This window comes from Euleptes europaea, chromosome 16 (assembly GCF_029931775.1).
Source record: "Euleptes europaea isolate rEulEur1 chromosome 16, rEulEur1.hap1, whole genome shotgun sequence".
Classification (NCBI taxonomy): domain Eukaryota; kingdom Metazoa; phylum Chordata; class Lepidosauria; order Squamata; family Sphaerodactylidae; genus Euleptes; species Euleptes europaea.
Genome location: NC_079327.1, coordinates 23,570,296 through 23,593,986, shown reverse-complemented (window position 1 = coordinate 23,593,986; position 23,691 = coordinate 23,570,296). Strand labels below are relative to the sequence as shown.

Sequence of the window (23,691 nt, the reverse complement as noted above, 5' to 3'; positions counted from 1 at the left end):
ATCAACTCACCCTGACCTGGATGGCCCAGGCTAGCCTGATCTCGTCAGATCTCAGAAGCTAAGCAGGGTCGGCCCTGGTTAGTATTTGGATGGGAGACCACCAAGGAAGTCCAGGGTTGCTGCGCAGAGGAAGGCCCTGGCAAACCACCTCTGTTCGTCTCTTGCCATGAAAACCCCAAAAAAGGGGTCGCCATAAGTCGGCTGCGACTTGATGGCACTTTACACACACACACATACATCTCCTATGTAACAATTCTCAGGTAAGTAACAATGCATAGGCAAGTGTTACAACGTTGAAACTACAAGTTCTATTTAGTATCCAAAAATATTAATTTAAATTTATGTTCATGGTCAGTAACATAAAGTCTGTAAGTATGACAGCGTTGAAACTACAAGTTCTATTTAGTATCCAAAAATATTAATTTAAATTTATGTTCATGGTCAGTAACATAAAGTCTGTAAGTATGACAGCATTGAAACTACAAGTTCTATTTAGTATCCAAAAATATTAATTTAGATTTATGTTCATGGTCTTTTCCAGATGTCAGGTAGAAGACCTCCGGATGTCAGTATTTTTTTTTTTATTAATACGGAATGGTTGTGCAGTATTGAACTGTGTTTCTGTGGTTTTTCGGCTGCAACTATTGTGTCTGTATTTGCTAACCTCCAGGTAGTAGCTGGAGATCTCCCGCTATTGCAACTGATCTCCAGCCGACAGAGATCAGCTCACCTGGAGAAAATGCCCGCTTTGGCCATTGGACTCTGTGGCATTGAAGTCCCTCCCCAGACCCCAGCGTCTTCAGGATCCACCCCCAAAATCTCCTGCCGGTGGCAAAGAGGGACCTGGCAGCCCTAGAAATGAAGGGCAACTCAGTTGCCTGATTTTATTTATCAAAATAGTCAGACCCCTGCTTTTCTCCCGCAAAGTGTGTTGCATTCTTTCCTCCTCGATTTTAGACTCACAGCAATCCTATAATGTAGGTAAGGCTGAGAGAGAGTGGTCGGTCCAAGTTCTCAAACACTGGTCTCTCAAATCCCAGTCCCCTATATGATGCTGCCTCTCTGATTTTGCAGATTTGAAGACCACACATTTCAATGCCCCCTATTAGCTGGGTCAATTTCCCCAAACAACTATTTTTGCCTTTGGAGGATGCCCCTGGTGACATTTTGTTACTGTGAATTGCTAGAGTTGCCCTTTTTCAGAAGTTTGCTCTTTCCTTCCTTAGGGTCCTTCCTTAAGTGAAATATCTGAATGAAGAACGGAGGCATCTTTTATCTTGCACATATTCATGTACATGTACACACATGACTAGTAAGGCGTTAAGCAATGCATACCCTTCAATTTCACAAACACTACCCACTGAGGTTTATTTTCAACTGTTGAAAATATTATCTTTAACCAAAAGAAGAAAGACCCCATTTGTCTATCCTAACACTATTTAAAACATTTTGCAGGAGAAACAAATACAGCAAACATTTTGCAGGAGAAACAAATACAGGAAGAGCCCTCAGCAATGTGGGACTTGGTTATGGGAAGAGTCTGGGTGGGGAGTTCAGATTCTTGAATTTGAGTGTTTTTACCATTGAAATGCTGAACATTATGAAAAATTCATTTTTATGACCCACCAGATTCTGGAGGAGGCCCTCAACGTTTTAAAAGTTGAAATAATGCTATTTTCCAAAACAACTTTGTTAAATAGAGAAGAAACTGAAAGCCATTCAGTCAGCAAGGAGTTGCAGCCAGTCACAGAAGTCTCCCTGTATTAAATACTTAAGAAGAGTCCTGCTGGATCAGACCAGTGGTCCATCTAGTTCAGCCTTCTGTTCCACATAGTGGCCAACTAGTTCTCCCAGAGGGCCATCAAACAGGGCATAAAGGCCCAGGCCGTCCCCTGATGTTCCCTCCTAGCACTGGTGCTCAGAGGTTTGTTGCCTCTGAATATGGAGGTTCTCTTTAGTCACAATTATATGTGATTTTTTGCAAATACACTTTTCTGAGTTTTCCCAGTTTACACTTCTAGTTGTACACATAAATATCCAGTGTGTACAGATAAAAAGGCAGTGTGTCAAGCTGTCATGAAACTTGCCTTCGTTTGGGGGAAATCTCAAGTGCAGCAACATGATTGTACCTCTTGTGCACTTGGAGCAAAACAAATCTGAAGTGCAGAGTTTCAAAGAGGAGACAAGATTCTGTTTCTGCATCTGTTACCCAGTCACTGAATGCTTTAGACCATGGGTGTCAAACATAAGGCCATGGGCCGGATCCGGCCCCTTGAGGGCTCTTATCCGGCCCGCAAGGCAGCCACCTCCCCTAGTCCCGAGGTGTCAATGATCAAAGACTGTTAAATAAAAGAAAATACTGTAAGAAAATTATTGTTTTAAACATGTTTGTATTTTAAGTAAAAAATAATATCATTAATCGACTTTGCCTGTGTCTTCTATAAAGTTTTATCTCCGGTACCTGGCATTCAATTTTATGGTACACATAACCAAGTGACATGTATGTAATATCCGGCCCTCGTAACAAATGAGTTTGACACCCGTGCTTTAGGCTGTCCTCGTCCTTTTTTGTGTGTGCCATCAAGTCACAACTGACTTATGGCAACAAAGGAAGGTTTTCATGGGGACATAGGAGGGTTTTCAAGGCAAGAGACCTGCGGAGGTGGAGTACCCTGGTATTCCTTGGAGGTTGTCCATCCAAATACTAACCAGAGCTGACCCTGCTTATCTTCTGAGATCTGAAAAGATCACGCTATCCAGGTCAGGGCTTCCTCCTACACAGTGTTTATGCCTCCCCTAACAAGCCCCGTGGTGCAGAGTGGTAAGCTGCAGTACTGCAGTCAAAAGCTCTGCTCACGATCTGAGTTCGATCCTGACAGGAGTCGGTTTCAGGTAGCCGGCTCAAGGTTGACTCAGCCTTCCATCCTTCCGAGGTCGGTCAAATGAGGACCCAGCTTGCTGGGGGTAAAGTGTAGACGACGGAGGAAGGCAGTGGCAAACCACCCCGTAAACATAGTCTGCCTAGTAAATGTCGGGATGTGACATCACCCCATGGGTCAGTAATGACCCAGTGATTGCACAGGGGACTACCTTTACCCTCAAGTCAATCCACATGTAGAAACCCAGTTCCCAACAAGGATGGTTGTAATTTCATTGTTTTGATTGTGCATAGCTTTGAATATATCAGTGTGTTAATGACACCTATACAATTCTTGCTTTTTAACCTTTTTTTTTTTTTTGCTACTTTCCCTAGTGCTGTTGGAGCCTACAAACATGTGTGTGATTTTCTAAACAACCAGTGTGGCTTAGTGGTTACAGTTACCAAAAAATCGGAACTGGGAGCTCTTGTTTCGAATTCCCACTCTGCCATGAAGGTTTGCTGAATGAATTTGGGCTAGTCACACACTCTTGGCTTAACCTACCTCATGGGGTTGCTGTGAGGATAAAATGGAGGAGAGAAAGATATAAGTTGTTTTGGGTTCTCATTTGGGAGAAGAGTCTTGGGCAGCCTGAATCCTTCTATGGAGTAATATGGTGACTGCAGTGCTGCCTAAGGAGCCTTAAATCGAACCTGCTTGCAGGTTTGGAGCCTTTATTATTTAAATAAGAATGTCATTTGGCTGAGACTGGGGGTTTTAGCTTTGCAAAGTGTACCATTCTTCATTTAAACTTTATATTTTGGGGTGGAGTTCTATGATGATTTTTTGTTCAATAAAATAATCAAAACCAAAAAGAAATAAGTCTGGAGTGGGGAAATGGGGTGGGAGGACTTCTTCAGTGAAGTGAGCAAAATCACTCCACTGGTTTTGTTACAGATCCTACAATTTTTCTTATCCATACAGTAAACTGGGCTAGAAAGTTTTCACAAGCTTCAGTAGGCATTTTAATTGTTCCACTCCCAATATAATTCTCCGCTAAAGTAAATAGTTTGGGAACTGTAATTTGATTTCTCACTTTTTCTCCTTTGGCAAAAAGTTGAGCCTTTAAATCAGTCTGTTTTCCAAGAAAACAAGGCTCCTATAAAACACTTAAATGTATGTTTTGCTTTTTGGATATCACAAAATATTTACATACTTCTGTGCCATGTTTTCAGTTAGATCATCCAGGTCTCAGACAGCAAAGAATAGTAGCTTCCATAGAGTGTTCTGGAAGATGCTGGGGTACCTGAGAAGCTTATTGGGGTTTCCACATTGAGGAACCCAGTTCACAAAGGTGAACCCGTTTGATTAGTGCTGCCAATGTTCTCAAGCAACAAGCTGCTGAAGGCACGTTGTACTGACTAGTTAGTTGTACTGTTGTTAGTTAATGCGGATGAGTACTAACAACTGTGACCAGCACCTCACATTAATTGAATAGGCATCCTATAACAGGCTCACAAATTCTTTACCATATGCATGAATTTCCTAAGATGTGGAGATAAAATGGAGTGCACTGCTTGAGAGCCAGTGTGGTGTAGTGGTTAAGAGCAGTGGTTTGGAGTGGTGGACTCTGATCTGGAGAACCGGGTTTGATTCCCCACTCCTCCACATGAGCAGCGGAGGCCAATCTGGGGAACTGGATTTGTTTCCCCACTCCTGCACATGAAGCCAGCTGGGTGACCTTGGGCTAGTCACTCTCAGCCCCACCTACCTCACAGGGTGTCTGCTGTGGGGAGGGGAAGAGATGGGGATTGTAAGCAGGTTTGATTCTCCCTTAAGTGGTAGAGAAAGTCGGCATATAAAAACCAACTCTTCTTTTTCTTGAACTCTTCAAAGGAAGGACAGCAGAAAAACACAATAATAACTAGAAAACAACAGAAAGTCAAATACAAACAGCCCAATCCTGAAGGCGGGGCAGTTCCATGGCAGCTGGGAAGGGCACAGCCACGATACCTCCTCCGAGGCTTCCTGGCCTGAAAAAGGTGGTGCGGCCCCACTGTCGCTCTAGGGGGTACTCCCAGGGCGAAAGGGCAGTGGAAGCTGCCTAAAGGCAGCACCACCCCTGTGAACACCCCGGGAATGCCCCCCACATGGGGCCAGCGGTGCCCAGACACTGGCATGTTCACCCCCACGGCGGTGTAGGTGCCACTGTATTCCATGATAAGGTGGCACTTATGCTGGCGCGGGGTCACGCTGGCACCAGAGGAGTTTCACTCCCCCCCCCTTTAGGAATGGCCTCAAAGTGGCATAGAGCATGATATGAGCATTTCAGCTTTAGATGAAAGTCATTCACTTCTGAGAAGCTTTTCAGCCCTGGGCTGGTACTGTAGTGCTAAGAAAACGTTTTAATTTTTCCCCCTTCAATATTGTCTTTGTTCCATATGCGGGAAGGCTGGTTTGAGCTGTACTTCACCACTGTGTTTGTCCTGTACATAGGTTCACTGTCTCTCCAGGTGAAAATGCATTCCAGGTGAAGATCACAGCTCCTGATGAGCAGTTCACACGGGTAGGAGTGCAAACGTTGGACAGGAAAGATGGCTCCTTCGTTGTGAGGTACAGAATGTATGCAAGCTACAAAAGCCTGAAGATTGAGGTCCAAGCCAAAGACAAACACATTGCCAAATCTCCATATATCTTAAAAGGTACAAAAATGGCATCTTACAATTGGACAGTGAGTTATTTCAAAATCACAAATCCCACATTTAAAGTCCCAGTGATTCACCAGTTACATGTTGGGGCACCCTGCTGTGTTGCTAGAGGGCTTGAAGCGTGTCTAGAGAAATAAAGAGGTGGGAACATAAGAACATAAGAAAGGCCATGCTGGATCAGACCAAGGTCCATCGAGTCCAGCAGTCTGTTCACACAGTGGCCAACCAGGTGCCTCTAGGAAGCCCCCAAACAAGACGACTGCAACAGTATTCTCCTGCCTGTGTTCCACAGCACCTAATATAGTAGGCATGCTCCTCTGATACTGGAGAGAATAGGTATATGCATCATGACTAGTATCCATTTTGACTAGTAGCCATGAATAGCCCTTTCCTCCATGAACATGTCCACTTCCTTCTTAAAGCCTTCCAAGCTGGCAGCCATCACCACACCCTGGGGCAGGGAGTTTCACAATTTAACTATGTTTTGAATCTCTCACCCTCTAGCTTCAGCAGATGACCCCACGTTCTAGTATTATGGGAGAGGGAGAAAAACTTCTCCCTGTCCACTCTCTCCATAACATGCATGATTTTACAGACCTCTATCATGTCTCCCCTTAACCACCTTCTTTCGGAGCTAAACAGCCCTAAGCGTTTTAACCGCTCCTCATAGGGCCGTTGCTCTAGTCCCCTGATCATTTTGGTTGCTCTTTTCTGCACCTTCTCAAGCTCTGCAATATCCTGTTTTAGGTGTGACCAGAACTGTACACGGTATTCCAAGTGGGCTGGATCCCTCCTTCTGTGCCCCCTAACTGGAGAGGTTCCATACAACACTGGTCTGCCAAGCACCGAGCAGCTTTATAGTTCTGTCTGCCAATGTATGGACAGTGACACACCATGGTATTGCTCATGCAATAGCTGATGTGCGAGGGAATCCCAAAAACCTAATATTAACCAGGGAAGCATAATCCAGCCCTAAACCTTGGCTGACAGGAGGACCTCAAGTTGCACCAGTGGGGAAAAAGTATCATCACATTGAGTGAAAGTGTTGAGTGAACCTCTAAGCTACCTAGATACCTGCTGCAGAACTTGTGCTGTAGGACAGTCTCCTCCATCTCTTCTTCAGCACCTTGGAGACTCACAGCCTTGTGAGAATACGGACAGCTACCGCCTTTTATTTGTTTTTTTAATTAATCTCTGTAATTTAGCTTCCAGCCACCAAATGTATTGGCCTCCCATTAACTGCTGAAATGCTTAGGACCAGGTTTTGGAGATCCTTCATAAAATGCATGTCACTTCATAAAATGCATGTCACCTGAAACATCTTTTTAGCTGTTAAGATCAGCAACTACATAACATCTTAGTAAGTATAATGTGGCGAGCTAGACTTTATTGTTTTCTTTGCCGGTTTGCTTATTTGACTATGTAACTTGTATTTTAATCTATTTTGAATTTTTTTCCTACTAATAAAGCTTTTTTGAGCTTTAAGGTTGTTGTGTTACTGGTCTAACCCAGTGCTTCAGTTACTCTACTGGTACAAGACTGGGGCTCAGTCTGCACACCAACCTAGGACAATAAAAAATGGCTTACTTTATACATTTTAAACCTGTTTATTGCGTACAGGTCCTGTTTATCATGAGAACTGTGACTGCCCTCAGGAAGACAGCGGTGCTTGGCTGGAAGAGATGAGCTGCCCTCGGGTCATTCCACAGATCCAGAGAGACCTGGCTCAGTTTCCTGCCGTAGACCTCGATAAGATTGCCAAAGAAATTCCGCAACGGTTTGGCCAGAGACAGAGCTTGTGCCATTACACCATAAAAGATAATAAGGTATGACCCAGAAGGTCAGATCACAACCAATGGGTTGAAATTAAATCAAAAGAGTTTTCGTCTAGACATTAGGAGGAATTTTCTAACAGAGCGGTTCCTCAGTGGAACAGGCTTTCTCAGGAGGTGGTAAGCTCTCCTTCCCTGGAAGGTTTTAAGCAGAGGCTAGCAGGCCAACTGTCAGCAATGCTGATTCTGTGACCTTAGGCAGTTGATGAGAGGGCATTTTGGCCATCTTCTGGGCATGGAGTAGGGGATCACTGGGGGTGTGGGGGGGGAGGTAGTTGTGAATTTCCTGCATTGTGCAGGGGGTTGGACTAGATGACCCTGGTGGTCCCTTCCAACTCTATTCTATGATTCTACGCTCTGTCCCAAGGCCTGTGCAACCTCTGATCAAGTGGCTGCTCTGCGAGTAAATGTGTGGTAAATTCCTTGGAGAATGACAGAAGGTAGTCCTTTTATGGGCCTTGTTTACAGCTAATTTGGGATTTCAGCAGGATAGAAGGGGCCAACAAGTGACAGCTAGTTGGAAGGAAGAATGAGGAAAAGTAGGAATGCAGGGAGTCAGGCAAAGAGGTAAGTTACATTAGCAAATGTCAGTGGGAGCATCTTCTCTTCTGCCAGTACTGCCAATAGGGAATTGGTTTGTTTATTTATTTAAAACATTTTTATGCCACCTTTCCACCAGATAAGGCTCACATTAAAACACTTGAACACTTAAAACCAACATTTAAAATTATAAAATATTATAAGATAATTCAATAAAAACGCATATACAAACAATTCCAGAACCAGGGAGGAGGGCCAATAACTATTATTGTGTGTGTGTTAAGTGCTGTCAAGTCATTTCTGACTTATGGTGACCCTATGAATCCATAGCAGTAGAAAAGAGCGAGAGTCCAGTAGCATCTTAAAGACAAACAAAATTTCCGGCAGGGTATGAGCTTTCGTGAGCCACAGCTCACTTCTTCATATACAACTAGATTGTGAGTCCATCTATCTTTAAGTAGAGAAGAGTGAATTAGACACACAATAGCAATGTAAATGTCAAAAGAAAGTAAATTACATTAGCAGGCATGATTGGATTAGGTATGATATGCAGAGGGATAGTAGGCATGGAGAAATTAGCATTGGTAATGCAACAGGAATCCCAGATCTCTGTTCAATCCAGGAGAATGCATAGTCTTGAGTTTCATTATTAGTTGTAATTCAGCAGTCTCTCTTTCTAATCTCCCTTTGAAATTCCTTTGTAAGAGAACTACGACTCTTAAATCAGCAACTGAATGTCCTGGGAGGTTAAAATGTTCCCCCACTGGTACCCAAAATGCCCTCTCGTTAACAGCCTTGCTCAGGTCTTGCAAACTGAAGGTCATGGCCTCCTTTATAGAGTCAATCCATTCCACGTTGTGTCTTCCTCTTTTCCTGCTGCCTTCCACTTTTCCTGGTATTATTGTCTTTTCCAGTGACTTTCTTCTCATAATGTGACCATAAGTATGATAACCTGACAGTGCATTCCTTACTCCAGTCTAAGCCCATTGAAATGAATGGCCTTACACTGGAGTAACTCTCCTTAGGAATGCACTGTTATTTTAGTAATTTTAAACTCTTGGGAGAGCTCAGGGTTGATTTGATCTAGAACCCACTGATTTGTCTTTTTGGCAGTCCGTGGTATCTGTAATCTCTCATCCAATACCACATTTCAAATGAATCAACTTTCTTGGACATGTGTTGTTGAAAGGGAGTGATTCACATGAATCAACCATTATTGGGGATTTGCCAAATGAAACAAAAAAATCTTCACCCACTGGCAGAAGACACCGAAAGAGGGAGACAGATGCATCTCCCTGGGAAGGGAGTTCCAGAGTTTTGGTGCCACAACTGAGAAAGCCCTTTCTCAGGTCACCGCCTGTCTAGCCTCAGATGGCGGGGGCAACCGAAGCAGGGCCTTCAAAGATTACCGGACTGGATAGGTAGATTCACATGGAAGAAAGTGGTTTCTCTAGTTTGAGATTAAAGAACCAATGTCTACTGATCCAGCCTTTCTTTTCAAAGACCAATCAGCTACATACCCCTAGAACCTCACAAAACGTTTATAAAGAAGATGATGGTTGTCCTCCTTTTGTGGTGTTCCCAACTACTGGACCTGGAGGTCTTATTTCAATATCATGGTTAAATAGCTGTTGATAAACCTATCCTCACTGAAGTTCCCTAATCCTTTGTGTGAAACCTGTCTTGGATTGCCCTGAATGTATAGTGGTTTGTGTCGTAAGAAAGGTTGTATTAATACTGCACAATAGGCAACATTACAGTCTGTCCAGGGCCTTTGGCACTCTGACTTGGTTTCGTTCCCAGGTGCCTGAACATCCTTCACAGTTTATGAAACCACTGACACTGTCATCCCAAAGATTGCTTGTTAATTTATTTTTATTTTTATTGATGTTATTAATCCCATAAATTCCAGCTAACGGTGCGAAACGTGCCAGTCCTGTGTGCTAAATCGTTCCTGGATCCTCCTAATTGGAACTAGATTTAGTGTGGTTGTTAGCCTAGTACTCTTGTTAAATAACAGTGGCTGACATCGCAGCAGTGGCAAAATTCTTGGTTGCCCATATATCCTGTGTTGTTCAGTTCCACAGACTTGTAGTTATTACTCTCCTGGAAGGCAGGTATCTCCGTACTCCCTTCTATCAAAGATTATGCCCATGCAAAACAGAGAAAGTGGAAACAATAGAACATGTTCTGCTGCAATGTCCCTTCTGAAATGACTTAAGATCGCAGTACATTCTCCCCATGTTGTCATCCTTTCTTGGGAGATTGGAAGAAGCTAAAGTTCCCCTTCTCTTAGCAGACTCCTCTCGGGAGATTACCATTCAAGTAGCCAAATTCTGCCTCCGGTCTAGTGGGATTCGTAAACGGCTAACTGAAAATGTTTCCCCATAGAAGGTCTTTCCTCCTCTTCTTCAAATCATCCCTCCTAGAATCATCAACTTTTTATTATTTTAACTTTTATTATTTTGTTATTTTAACCTGACTTTGATTTTTATTCAGAGCTGATGTTGTATCGAAATAAGATTTGATTCTGTTTGTAGTTATAAAAAGTAAATCTAGATAGTTCATTTGATTTGTTTGTTAGAAAACAGGAATGGTTGTAAGTCATATTTGTTTTTGAAAGGAAAAAGAAAACTAATTCGACATTTCCTGGTTTATTTTAGGTTTATATAAAGACCCACGGTGAACACGTCGGCTTTAGGATTTTCATGGATGCCATCCTACTTTCTTTGACTAGAAAAGTGAGTGTCTCTCAATTAGCTTCAAATACTTTCCGGTAACACATTCTGACATTTGTTTAATTTATTTAAAAATAAATAATCCACATTTTCTGTCACAAGGTTTGTTCGTATATATGTGTGTGTTGTACATACAACACAGTAAAATAACAAGAATATCAAAACAAATGATACAATTAAAGGCTAGAAACGCACATTAAAATTAATTAGCAGTATAGCGTAGCCCCCAAAAATTCAACATGAGAGCCAGCAAAAAACAAACATCCTTTCTCTGGCCACCATTAATTTGCAGAAAGGACTCTTTAGAAACTCCACATTTTAATTGAATGTGACAAAGGCGAAGAAGAAGAAGAAGAGTTGGTTTTTATTTGCCGACTTTCTCTACCACTTAAGGAAGAATCAAACCGGCTTACAATCACCTTCCCTTCCCCTCCCCACAACAGACACCCTGTGAGGTAGGTGGGGCTGAGAGAGCTGTGACTAGCCCAAGATTACCCAGCTGGCTTCACGTGGAGGAGTGGGGAAACCAACCCGGTTCACCAGATTAGCGTCCACCGCTCATGTGGAGGAGTGGGGAATGCAGATCAGAATTCTCCAGATCGGTTCTCCAGATCAGAGTCCACCGCTCCAAACCACCACTCTTAACCACCACACCACGCTGACTAAGATGTAGCCAGTCAGACTGCATTTGTCAGTGTTCCAGCGACTGGCTGCCATTTTAGGATTCTGGCCCAGTTCAAAATGCTGGCGATAACCTTCAAAACCCTCCATAGGAGACCATGGGTGAGATCCAAAGCATTTCCTCCATGTGTCAAAGACTTTTTCTGTTCACACATGGAGGGGTGGCCAGCTCTCCTCCTTGTTGCCCCAACTTGTTCCACCCTGACCGCTGCACCCTTGGCCTTCAGAAAAGATTTTTTTTCCCCCAGGGGTTGCAATGGGAATGGGGAGGGGTCTGAAAAATCACAGCACACACAAAACAAGCTGTACATGGTCGTTTTATGTCCTGGCACAAAAAATAGATGCCTGAAAGGTGTGTCATACATATAAGCGAAAACAAAACCAGATGACTCCAGCAAACTAACTGTGCTCATGAGATTAGGAAAAGCAGAAAAATCTCCAGGATGACTAGCATGAGTAATAATTCCTGCTTGATTCCAGACTAGAAGAGAGAAAGAGCTTCCATTTGCTGCAGGGATGTGGAAGGAGCAGAAGACGTTGCATGCACAGAGGAGGCAATTTAAAATCTGCCAGATCTTAGGCACTGCCTTCAAGACAACACACGGGTTACCCTTACATCCACCCCCAAATAAGGGAATCAGCAAGACGGTGTTTAAAACTCAGACCTATCTGCTTAACATTTTCCATCAAAAAATTCTTGGTGGCTGAAAGTGCTGTCAAGCTGCATCAGAGTTATGGCAACCCTCTAGGGTTTTCAAGGCAAAAGACAAACAGAGATGGTTTGCCATGGCCTCCCTTTGCATAGTAACTCCTTGTCAACCTTATCATCCTTGTCGCAAGGCCTCTTTCTTGGTCCCATATCAGTCCTCTGTCGACTTCACTGTCGCAGACCCAACAGCAATTTTCACTGGGACCTCTTCACATAAAAGTAAAATAAGCAGAAGGGAAAGCAAGGCAATCTAGGAGTCATAAGCAGCGATTCCACTTCCAAACTTGGCCGACAGATGAAAAGGATGAAGTAAAATATTTATCTTAATACCACAATGCAGGCAGGAGCAACACGCTGGTGTGTCTGCTCAGGATGCTCACAGTACAATCAGATCTGATAAGATTGGGCTAGTCTGGGCCATCCAGATCAGGATTCTTAGTAAATTCTTAGTATGCCAGAATCTACCCTGTCAACTATCCCATTTCTAGGTGGTGCCATCTCTGTACAACCTGCAATTATATCCTGAAGTTATAGTGGCACTTTTACATTGTGGGTCATAAACCAGCAGATGGCATTGTTCTCTTTAAAAGTTTGCTTCCGTTTACCTCAAGCATTTTAAAAACAGTAAAATATAGGGGCTAATCTGCTTCCCTGTGCCAGCAGCCCAAACCACTTCTCTGGGTAGCTTAGCAACATGGCTAATAAAACAAGCTGTGAGTTGGGAGTCTTTGTTCAAATGGTTACTCGGGTGCTTAAGCACGCCCCCCCCCCCCCAGCTTAAGTCACTCTGGTTTCAGTCCTAAGAATACTTTCCTGGGAGCAAGCACCAAGGAATAAAATGAGACTTTCATCTGAGTAGATCTGCTTAGGATTGCTCCCGCTGGCTCAGTTTCAGCCAGCCAGCAAAAATAAAGGGATAGCAATACCAGGTTGTTGTTAGACTAATATATGCAGAGAAGCAAATGCTGCATACATTAATATGCATAATAATTAAATACCTGTGGAAATTCAGAGATTTTTGTGTGTGCATGTATCTCGCTTGTAGCTGATGCTGCTTGAGTGGTCATGTGTATATGGATTTAGTCAACTCTCTCTCCCCTCGTGTTTTTCCTGCATTTTCAGGATGCTGTTTTACCCTGACTTTAAAGTCTGCCTCTCCCAAATTGAAAGTTGGTTCTGTGCATACTTGTCACTTCAGGTTTTTCTCCTCGTGCCCGTTCTTGTTTCTCCCTCCCACATGTCTGTCCCCCTCATCCAACCCCTTCCCTTGAAGCCATTATCGAGTGGACTAGCAAGAGTATAATGTTGGAATGCCATGAAGCTGCTTATTTGTTCAGTTTCACAGCAAGCATGGGTCAGTTTCACATCAAACAGTTGAAAGAAAGCTGAAACAATCACAAAGGACCTATGCTGCTGCTTATTTGGTCAATTTCACAGTGAGTGTGGGTCAATTTCAGTTCTTGACAGGATGGAACAGAGCCAGGCTGATTTGCTGCCCTCCCCTTATATGCGTCCTCTTATAGGCATGAAAGCCTCTCTTTTTTTGCAAGTGCAAGACTGCCGATGGAACGATAAATGTAACAAATGAGGCTGCAAGTGTTTTATGCGTTGAGTTATGCAGAAAAAATGCGGGGGGGGGGCATTGTCCAGACCTTTCTCTGTTTTGGCTGTAAAATGGCAACTCGGTTTAGATCAAATGAAAGAATCCTGTTGCGGGATTGGCAGGGGCTGGTGAAATATTTTTTAAAAATACACCACAGCCAATTACAAAGCAGCGCTTTTGCAGGCGGGGGGACTCACACGAGGTTCAGAAGCTCCACATTTTTGCTGGGCATGCATAATGGATCACAAGGTACTCCTGGAATTTCTTCAGGTCAAAAAGCCCCTGTGCATAGTGAACAGAGCAGGCGCAGAGCAGGGACATAGGAAGTGAGGGGGTAGCTGTGAATTTCCTACATTGTGCAGGAGGTTGGACTAGATGACCATTTTGGGTCTCTTCCAGCTCCACGTTTCTATGAATATGGGTTCAGGGGAGAGTTTTCCTTAAATTGTTTACCCTGTCTGTTCCATATGACCTGTTCATTGAAAACAGATGGCACTTTTGACAAAGTAGTTCAATGCAGTAATGTATCATGATGTCCTAGGTAAAAATGCCAGATGTAGAGTTTTTTGTCAATTTGGGAGACTGGCCTTTGGAGAAGAAGAAATCCTCTCAGGACATCCATCCTATATTTTCCTGGTGTGGATCCACCGATTCAAAAGATATCGTAATGCCCACCTATGACCTGACAGACTCTGTTTTAGAAACAATGGGCCGGTAAGAATTTTTCTACAGTTTTGATTCACTCAAATGTTAGTGATTTTTTTTACTTTTTTGAAATGATCCTTCTTATTGACAATGGGATGGATCCTGCAAATCTGTGTACATAAGGATCAGGGATTTTTCCTATGTTTCTCTCTCCCCAGCAGCCCTTTCCCTTCCCCGCTGCTGTCTCCCAAGCTGTGTGGCTCTTAGTCCACACGGGTCCCCACAACCCTGAAAGGACTGATGCGGGAGGGGAGCGTGGGAAAGATCCACGACTGTTTACACTTTCCACTGGGTCCAAGCTGATGATAATTGGTGCTGGGGCCAACAGTAACTGCTTTGCCGATGGAAATTGAGAGTCTGTGAGCGAGGGGAGAGCAGCAAGAGAAATGGGAGGGATGGGTGTCTTGGAGCTCCTCCTTGGAGGCGCTGGTGAAATGAAACAATGAACTCAATAAATCAGTGCATTTTAGTTTATGCAGTAAATGGCATTTCTAAAATTATTTTCCCCAAGAAATCAAAAAGTTGCACAATGCATGTTTACGGCAATGTATTATAAGCCTGTTTCAGGCCCCTTTCTTGGAAAACAGCTTCAACTTGCCACTTTTTGTTTGTTTTCCTGCTCCATTTTGTGTCTGTGACATTGATAACATCTGCCTTGAACACATGAAGCTGCCTTATACTAAATCAGACCCTTGGGTCATCAAAGTCAGTATTGTCTACTCAGACTGGCAGTGGCTCTCCAGGTTATCAGGTATAGGTCTTTCACATCATCTACTTGCCTAGTCCCTTTGACTGGAGATGCTGAGGATTGAACCTGGGACCTTCTGCATGCCCAGCAGATGCTCTACCACTAAGCCACACTCCCTTCTTTTTCTCTATGATGCCTGTACTTGTTCCATGTATCAAACAGAGCCATTCCAAATCCAGGTATCAATGGTCCAGTCCTATAGTCTGTTATGCCAAAAACTGAGTTTAATAGAACTGGGCAATATTCTTGTTCACACTGTATTGTCGACCAACATTGGATTGTATTGGATATACCGGACAGCTACTGCTATAATAGCCATGTTAGGCAGCTATTGATTGGCTACCAGAATAGAGACCCATGTCCCTCATACAGAAGATATTTGGGAGGAAGTAGTGAGGTCCCAAGAGAGCCTGAGTCATCTCCAAAATTCATGGTAGTGGAGCTTCAGCACCTCTGAATGCCGTTTGAGGAGCTGGCTGACCAGAGAGGCTTTGTAGAGCTGTACGGTTGCAGGTTCTGAGGGGACAAAGTGAAATAGCTTTAGGTTCCTCCCACTGATGCCATTTTCTCTGCTTGCCTTGGAGGAAGGGTGTGTGTGAAGTACTGAGACCGGAATAGACTTGAACCCATTCCACAATACTGAGCAGAGAGGGAATGGAATGAAGGTGGAGAGGAGGAAAGGCCCATCTCCCCAGTGTGCCAATTTAAGGCCATTCCAGCTCCTTCAGGAAAAGCTGTGGTGCAAAAGCCATGTTTTCAGTATGGATGGGAGTAGTATAGCAAACATCAGATCTAGAGGGTCCTTGTTCCCTTAGGTAAAGGTCCCCTTTGCAAGCACTGGTTCATTCCTGACCCATGGGGTGACGTCACATCCCGACGTTTCCTAGGCAGACTTTGTTTGCAGGGTGGTTTGCCAGTGCCTTCCCCAGTCATCTTCCCTTTACTCCCAGCAAGCTGGGTACTCATTTTACCAACCTCAGAAGGATGGAAGGCTGAGACAACCTTGAGCCGGCTACCTGAAACCGGCTTCTGTCGGGATCGAACTCAGGTCGTGAGCAGATCTTGGACTGCAGTACTGCAGCTTACCACTCTGCTCCACGGGGCTCCTGCCTCCTTCCCTTGCTACCTGTCAAATACAGCTTTGTATATGTCTTGATGTCCCTTAAAACAAGGAATGGACAAATTTCAATCTGGTTTTGTCTTTTTTTTTTCTTTGCCTCCCCACCAGTGTGTGTTAAATTTATTACTTAGAGTACATTCTCTAGACCAGTTCAGTTGTACCACAGCAAGCCTAGGTTAAGCAAACTTAAGTTCTCAAGAGTCGCCTTAAAAAAAAAAAGCTGCATTTTCCCCAAAACACAATAACAATGAAAACATTCTGGGCCGATCTCTTCTCATAGCCAGGCAAAATATCTTTCCAGGGAAATAGTCCAAGAAATGCATCTCTCTAGTTGGACATAATTAATGCTCTGGAAAAGAGAATTTCATTACATTCCATTGGAATAGGCAAGTTAAGAACAGAATAATTTTTTATGACTCAGTTGTGAAACAGACATAGCAGGCTTGAATGTATGCGTGAACTGTGATAAACTGCTGCTTTACAAGATCATTAAAAATCTGTTTTAAGACTAAACTGGCCAGAACAGAGAGCCACTGGCCAAGTTCTACAGAACTACTTAGTGCCTTCTGAGGTTCTGACCCAGAATATTTTTACACAAGATTGCATTCATAACATTTGCTCCATTTCCTCCTTTAGAGTAAGTCTGGACATGATGTCTGTTCAAGCAAACACTGGGCCACCGTGGGAAGAAAAGAATATTACGGCAATCTGGAGAGGTCGAGATAGCCGTAAAGAGAGGCTCGAACTTGTGAAGCTAAGCAGAAAATACCCAGATATCATCGATGCAGCATTTACCAATTTCTTCTTTTTCCAGCATGATGAAAGCCTGTATGGCCCTATTGTGAAGCATATATCCTTTTTTGATTTCTTCAAGGTACAATATTAATAAATATACAACAGTTTTATTTACATTTTTAGAGAATTTAGGTTTTGAAGTTGACCCAGGTGTTTGGCAGCTGTTCAGATCACAGAAATAGAGGGGTCGCAAGCCAAGGATGAATGGTATTTTTGTTGTTTTGCTTGGGCAATTGCTCCATTTCTGTATTCTGAGGCTATGCATAGAGTATGCTATTTCATAAGCTTCGAGGGTGAGACAGCCATTGTTGCTTGAGGTAAACACATTCATAAAATCATACAGTTGGAAGGGACCACCAGGGTCATCTAGTCCAACCTCCTTCACAATGCAGGAAATTCACAACTACCTCCCCCGCCACACCCCCAGTGACCCCTACTCCATGCCCAGAAGATGGCCAAGGTGCCCTCCCTCTCATCATCTGCCTAAGGTCATAGAATCTGCATTGCTGACAGATGGCCATCTAGCCTCTGTTTAAAAACCTCCAGGGAAGGAGAGCTCACCACCTCCCGAGGAAGCCTGTTCCACTGAGGAACCGCTCCAACTGTTAGAAAATTCATTTTTTTCTGACTTGCTATATCTGGTCAAGTGTATCAATAAAAATTTGCAGATGGGTTTTCCCCATACTTCTATACAGTTTTGTGACAAAAATGGAAGGAACAATACTAGTTAAAGTACATGTTTCTATCTATCACATTTCTGTCTGGCTCTCCACAGAACTCAGCGCAGCATCCGTGGTTCTCCATATCCTCTGTTTAGTAGTAGAAGTAGTAGTACAGATTTATTGCATATAGCCAAAGGCCGTTACAATCAAATAGGCACAAGATATCCTCTTTTTAAAATCATCACAGCCACCCTTATTGGCTTGGAGACAGCAGAGCTGGGTCAGAGCTGAGCTGCTGAGTGAAGAGGGCTTGTGGGACCGAGGTTCATTGCTGACCCCCCCTCTGCTGTTGGAGACAGTGGGTTGGCCCAAAGTCTTTTGGCGAGCTTCACAGCTGACTGTATATGTTTTAACCCTGCCTCTCCATTTCTAGTCTTCTACTCTTAACACCACACGACAGTAGCTCAAGGCTGGTTTATACATTATGCAAAGTTCATGCCTTCCTCTTGGTTGGTGGTCCTCTTGCAGGAAGAACATTTGGAATGGAACTACAGTATCTATGCCAGTTTAGCCTGCCCCGGATGGCGGCTAGGGCTGATGTGGAAATATTCCCTGCCCCTAAATTGGTTGATGCTGTAAGTCCATTATTAACGTTACAGCTGCTCTTGGCAGCCTTTCGGTTAGAGATTAATGTCTGAACCGCACTTCATCTGTGCTATTGACATGGTTGATTTAGATATTTTTCTCTGCCACTACAGACCACACTTATCAGCAAGGATTTTTTTGCAAAGACAACCTGGATTTTCTTTACACTTAAAAAAAAAAAAAAAACATAAAACGTGTCCACTTTTATAAGATTTAAGCTTTGATGAGTTTTAGCCTCAGAGTTATATAAGACAGCTGCAATTAATCGAAGTAGAAAAATAACCAGTATTTTTAAGATGTAGAAATCTTAAGAGAAAAGTAAATGAGGGAGTCAAGACTGGCTTCAACTCCCTGTCAAGTGTACGTTTGGTGGGAAACCAGGGTTGTTGTTATGTGTGAAATGACCACAGGGTTGTCTGAAACACGCAAATGCTTACTTTTGTCATAGTCTAATGCCATGTGGAGGAAAGCAGAATTAACAAAATCGACAAGCTGTGTGTGTATTAACCGTCATTCTTTATTTTGCAGTATAAATACCAAATTAATATTGACGGCACAGTGGCTGCGTACAGGATGCCTTATCTTCTAGCAGGGAACAGCGTAGTGCTGAAGCAGGATTCCATCTACTATGAGCATTTTTATAACGAGTTACAACCTTGGAAACACTACATTCCATTTAAAAGCGACCTGAGTGATCTCTTGGAGAAACTGCAGTGGGCCAAAGATCATGATGAGGAAGTAAGATATACTTTTTAAAAAAAAAACACTTAACAATCTGCAAATTGTCCACAAACTCTTATTTATTTGGGACTCAGGCAAGTGATTATTCACAAGTCAATAATGACCTTGAATGGCATTTTTAAGTCCAGACCTCATTCAGACACAGATTTCTCTGGGGGGCGTTCTCAGTGGTCGCGCATGGATTTTTAGAACATAAGAACATAACAAAGGCCATGCTGGATCAGACTAAGGTCCAGCAGTCTGTTCACACAGTGGCCAACCAGGTTCCCCAACCAGATTCCCCACTCATGCACTTGAGCGGTGGACGCTAATCTGGTGAACTGGATTTGTTTCCCCACTCCTACACATGAAGCCAGCTGGGTGACCTTGGGCTAGTCACAACTCTCTTAGAGCTATCTCAGCCCCACCTACCTCACAGGGTGTCTGTTGTGGGGAAGGGAAGGGAAGGTGATTGTAAGCTGGTTTGATTCTTCCTTAAGTGGTAGAGAAAGTCGGCATATAAAAACCAACTCTTCTTCTGGTCGGGCCAGATTTCAGCCACTTCTTCCCTCCCACTATGGAAGCCGCCTGTGCCGTTCCTGGGTAATCCTCTCACCTGCTCCGTCCCCAGAAGCAGGATTCCTGGAAGCACGGCAAAGATGCCGCAGTTAGGGGGATGTGGGGGGTTGCATTCTGCACATGCAGCTGCCCTTGTGGTACACAGGATCCCGCCTCTAGTCTTGAAATATTAAAATAGTTCTAATTTATTTTATTTTCTCCTTGCCAGGCAAAGAATATTGCGAAAACTGGGCAAGAGTTTGCAAGAAATAATCTCATGGGGGACCATATATTTTGTTACTACTTCAAACTTTTCCAGGTCAGTTCCTCTTTGACTACTTGAAATTTTCATGCCGCCTTTCTGCCCAGTCAAGGCCACCAAGGCAGCCAACAGTTAAAACATTATTTTTTAAAAAAACATAAAAGCAATTAAAACCAAAATTAAAATAACATTAAAAGCACATAAAATGATAATTAAAACATAGGGCAGGAAGAAGGGATCATTGTTGGAACGCTGGCCGAAACAAAAAAGGCTCCACTCACTTGCAGAAGGCAGTGACAGAATGGGACAGGCAAATATCCCTGGGGAGAGAATTCTATGGTTGTGGTGCCACGGCTGAGAAGGCCCTGCCTTGCTTCCCACCCTGGGAAGCTATATTTGGGGGACATTTGGGGCCACAGTGGGAGAAAGAAGGTGGGGAAGTTGCATGTCTGCTGGTGGAAATCCTTCCACCTCAAGAAATTTTCCATGGGATCCAAGCCAGGTGACGCAGGTAAAAGTGGAGTTGACACACAATGGCTGTGTTCAGTGGAGATCACCAGGCAAGGTAGGTGAACGTGTATATGTGAATGACTGCCATTGCTTTCTGTGAGTAAAAGCAAAGCACAACATAACATATAAGCCCCTCTATCTCCATCATATTTTAAAATGATGTAGATTTTGTTGTTCAGCAAAAGCAAACCCAAGACGGTGATTTGATAAGATGGTGGTTTGTTGGCTGAATTCACTCAGTGGTTTTATTTCTATACTACACAGGTATCCACACAACCCCCCAATTCCCTCTATATATGCACTATATCAGCCTACTCCTTGTTTAGCTACAACTTATTTTTTTAATATTACTTCATTTATACCCTTTCTCTCCAGTGGGGAGCCAAAGGACTTTAGATCCTTCTCCTTTATATTTCACTCTCCCAACCTTGTGAGGTAGATTAGGCTGCAAGTGCATGAATGGCCCAGCAAGGTCACCCAACAAACTTCATGGCAGAACGGGGATTCAAACCTGGGTATCCTGGATGTCCTAGCCTGACATTCTGATCACTACACCACGCTGGCTCACACCAGACAGTTCAGATTAAAGGGTAGCAATAATTAAATTTCTGTCAATGCAGTTTAATGGTCAACTCTGCAATTAGATTTGTAAGCTCTGTGAGAAAGGCATGCCCTAAAAATCAGGCTATCATTTTGCTAAAGATGCATTCCAGATTCCACAAATGCTTTTCTAATGTAGATGGATATGTTCCTCAAAGCAGCAATCAACAATGATCAAAGAGCGCAGCTGTAGAAAGCCACTCTGAAAACACAGCTGAAAATGTCTGTGCATTAACACTGAGACACTAATATTTCAGCAAGTCACCAGATGGGGCCATGTCTACTTACGGTCTCTGGGAGATTGTGTGTCATGTTCCTCAGGTTTCTTGCAGCTTGGGAAATTTCATCAGCTGCAGATTGGGCAATGTGAATGAGGCTGTAGATGTTACGTTTGCAAGATTAAAACAAAAACTCTTTATTTTCAAGTAGGAATATGCCAAGCTACAAATGAACGAGCCAAAAATTAGAGAAGGCATGGAGAAAGTGGAGCAACCCAGTGAGGACCTCTTTCCTTGTAACTGCCACAGAAAAAAGGTACAGAAAGGAGATTAGCTTCACAATGTAGGGTTGTCAGTTCCGTCTTGGGAAATTCCTGGAAAGCTAGGAGTGGAACTTGGGGAAAGTAGAGTTTATGGAGGGGAGGGAGCGCTGAGGGGGCACAGTTAGGGTTGCCAGGCCCCTCTTCGCCACCTGCGGGAGCCTGAGCAGGACAGGGTTTTGGGAGGGGAGGGACTTCAATGCCATAGAGTCCAATTGCCAAAGTGGCCATTTTCTCCAGGTGACCTGATCTCTATTGGCTCAAGATCAGTTGTAATAGCAGGTGATCTCCAGTTAGTACCTGGAGGTTGGCAGCCCTAGGCACAGTGCCATAGACTCTTCCCTCCAAAGCTGCTATTTCCTCCAGGTGAATTAATCCCTGTAGTCTGGAGATCAGTTTTTCAAAAGTGGGGCAGGGCCAGTTGCAACAACTGCCACCACAGCACAAGGATCTTCACTGTCGGGCAGAGCGATCCTAACAGGGGGTGGAGAAACAGGGAGGGGCAAATGGGATAGGTACCACCGTGACCCCTGCACCAGCGTTAGTGCCATTTTCACCAGATAAACTGGCACTAATGCTGGTGCGGGGCCACTAATGGCATCTCCAGGGAGCAGCGCAGCAGTGGGCGCTGGCACAGCCTTGCTGGCAGCATTTTTCCAGTGCAAGGGCTTGCACCGGCGTCAAAGGGGACGTTACTGGGGTGTTCCCGTGGGTGGCGCTCGGGAACACCCCTTTTTGCAGACGCCAAGTTTATGAATGAATGGTTTTATTTGCATTTAGCCATAGGCCATTACAAACATGTCAAGGATACCACAGATACATAATAAAAGGAAATACTAGGTTAATAAAATTCTGGATTAATAATAAATATGCATAATAAAACTATGCTAAGTCGATGCATACAAAAACAACAACAACAAATAATAATAACTAAAAATTGTGGTGGTGTCCCAATCGGCCAATGGGACCTAGCGACCGTTAAAATCAACTTGAAGGATCAGCTCCCTTAGCAACCATATTGGACCTTATTTTCTTTGCCGCCAGAGCACACAGGGCAGTCCTATAAGAAACAAACCCATTGGTATCTTTTAACAAAAATGCTAGTTTCTCAGCACTAGGACAAACGTTTAGGCCAGAAACCAACCCAGCAATAAATTTAGCCCTGGGTTCCACATATAGAGGGCATTCAAATAAGTAGTGGTATAAGTCCTCTAGAACAGATGTTCCATGGATGCAAAAATGTTGGGTCTTTTGGAATTTGGCAATAACGCCCGGTCAATACAGCCGTTGGCATTGTTTGAAACCATAGGGACATAAGGGCTGCTCTAAGCTTTGGGTTTCACATGCAAAAGGCAAGCGTAGCCCTGTGGAATTCAGTGGAGAGTTTCACGGGGTTTTCTTGAAAAAGGCTCAGGAGGAGGCATGGCTCGCTGTCTCTGCGCGCTTCTTAACCTTCCCCCCACCTTAGGATTGCGCAGTTAATGTATGTGTTCATTTCAAAAGGCATCTTGCTCTACAGAGCTTCTGCTTGACATGTTGAAGAGTTCCTGTTGGAGTCATGTTCCTTAACCTTGTTCCCTAACGTTTTGTGGTTGGCGCCACCTCCTGTAGCAGCCTTTTTGTAGTTGCGCCCAGAACAGCATGACTCAAACAATACTAAAATGAAGCAAAAAAGTATTTGTGGCTTTCTCAACAGTAGAAGCACCAGCTGAGTTTCCTTCTTTCTTACAGGTCAAAGAAGAACTTTAGCAGGGAGAAAGAAAACAGCTTCTCGTGATCCTTGGGTATCTTTGGATTTTAGATATCTGTAAAGGATAGCAGAAAGACTCGGGCGGGAAATAGTCTGAATGCTTCCTGTTGTGCAGTATTATGACTTTTTTAAAATAACTTTTTAAAAAAATAAATATACTTTCCATAAGTGTGGTAATGTTTGTTAGACCTCTCCAAAGCTTTGAGCCTTCTGTTTTCTTTGACAACCAAAATATCCAGTATGTGGATCTAGCAATCCAATCTTTACTCCTAAAAGATTTCTAGTTTCCAGTTGAAGTGGGTGCCATTACCATATGCACAAACCGTAAGTGGTCGCTTCAGGCAATCTTTTATAAATCTTCTGCAGTCCATGTCTTCACTAACATTGTGAAGCAGGACTTTCCTGCTAC

General features: G+C 43.6%; 1 protein-coding gene across 1 annotated transcript in view; it reads left to right on the top strand.

Annotated features, from left to right (window-relative positions):
- POGLUT2 (protein O-glucosyltransferase 2) overlaps positions 1-23,339 on the top strand; it is a 23,996-nt gene extending 657 nt beyond the window's left edge. The window contains exons 2-10 of the mRNA XM_056862042.1: positions 5,355-5,560; positions 7,187-7,392; positions 10,602-10,679; positions 14,211-14,383; positions 16,879-17,116; positions 18,873-19,082; positions 19,852-19,941; positions 21,424-21,528; positions 23,264-23,339. Coding sequence (XP_056718020.1) covers positions 5,355-5,560; positions 7,187-7,392; positions 10,602-10,679; positions 14,211-14,383; positions 16,879-17,116; positions 18,873-19,082; positions 19,852-19,941; positions 21,424-21,528; positions 23,264-23,281 — 1,324 coding nt within the window. The 3' untranslated portion in view covers positions 23,282-23,339. The remainder of the gene's footprint in view (positions 1-5,354; positions 5,561-7,186; positions 7,393-10,601; positions 10,680-14,210; positions 14,384-16,878; positions 17,117-18,872; positions 19,083-19,851; positions 19,942-21,423; positions 21,529-23,263) is intronic.
- The last annotated feature ends 352 nt before the right edge of the window (positions 23,340-23,691 follow it).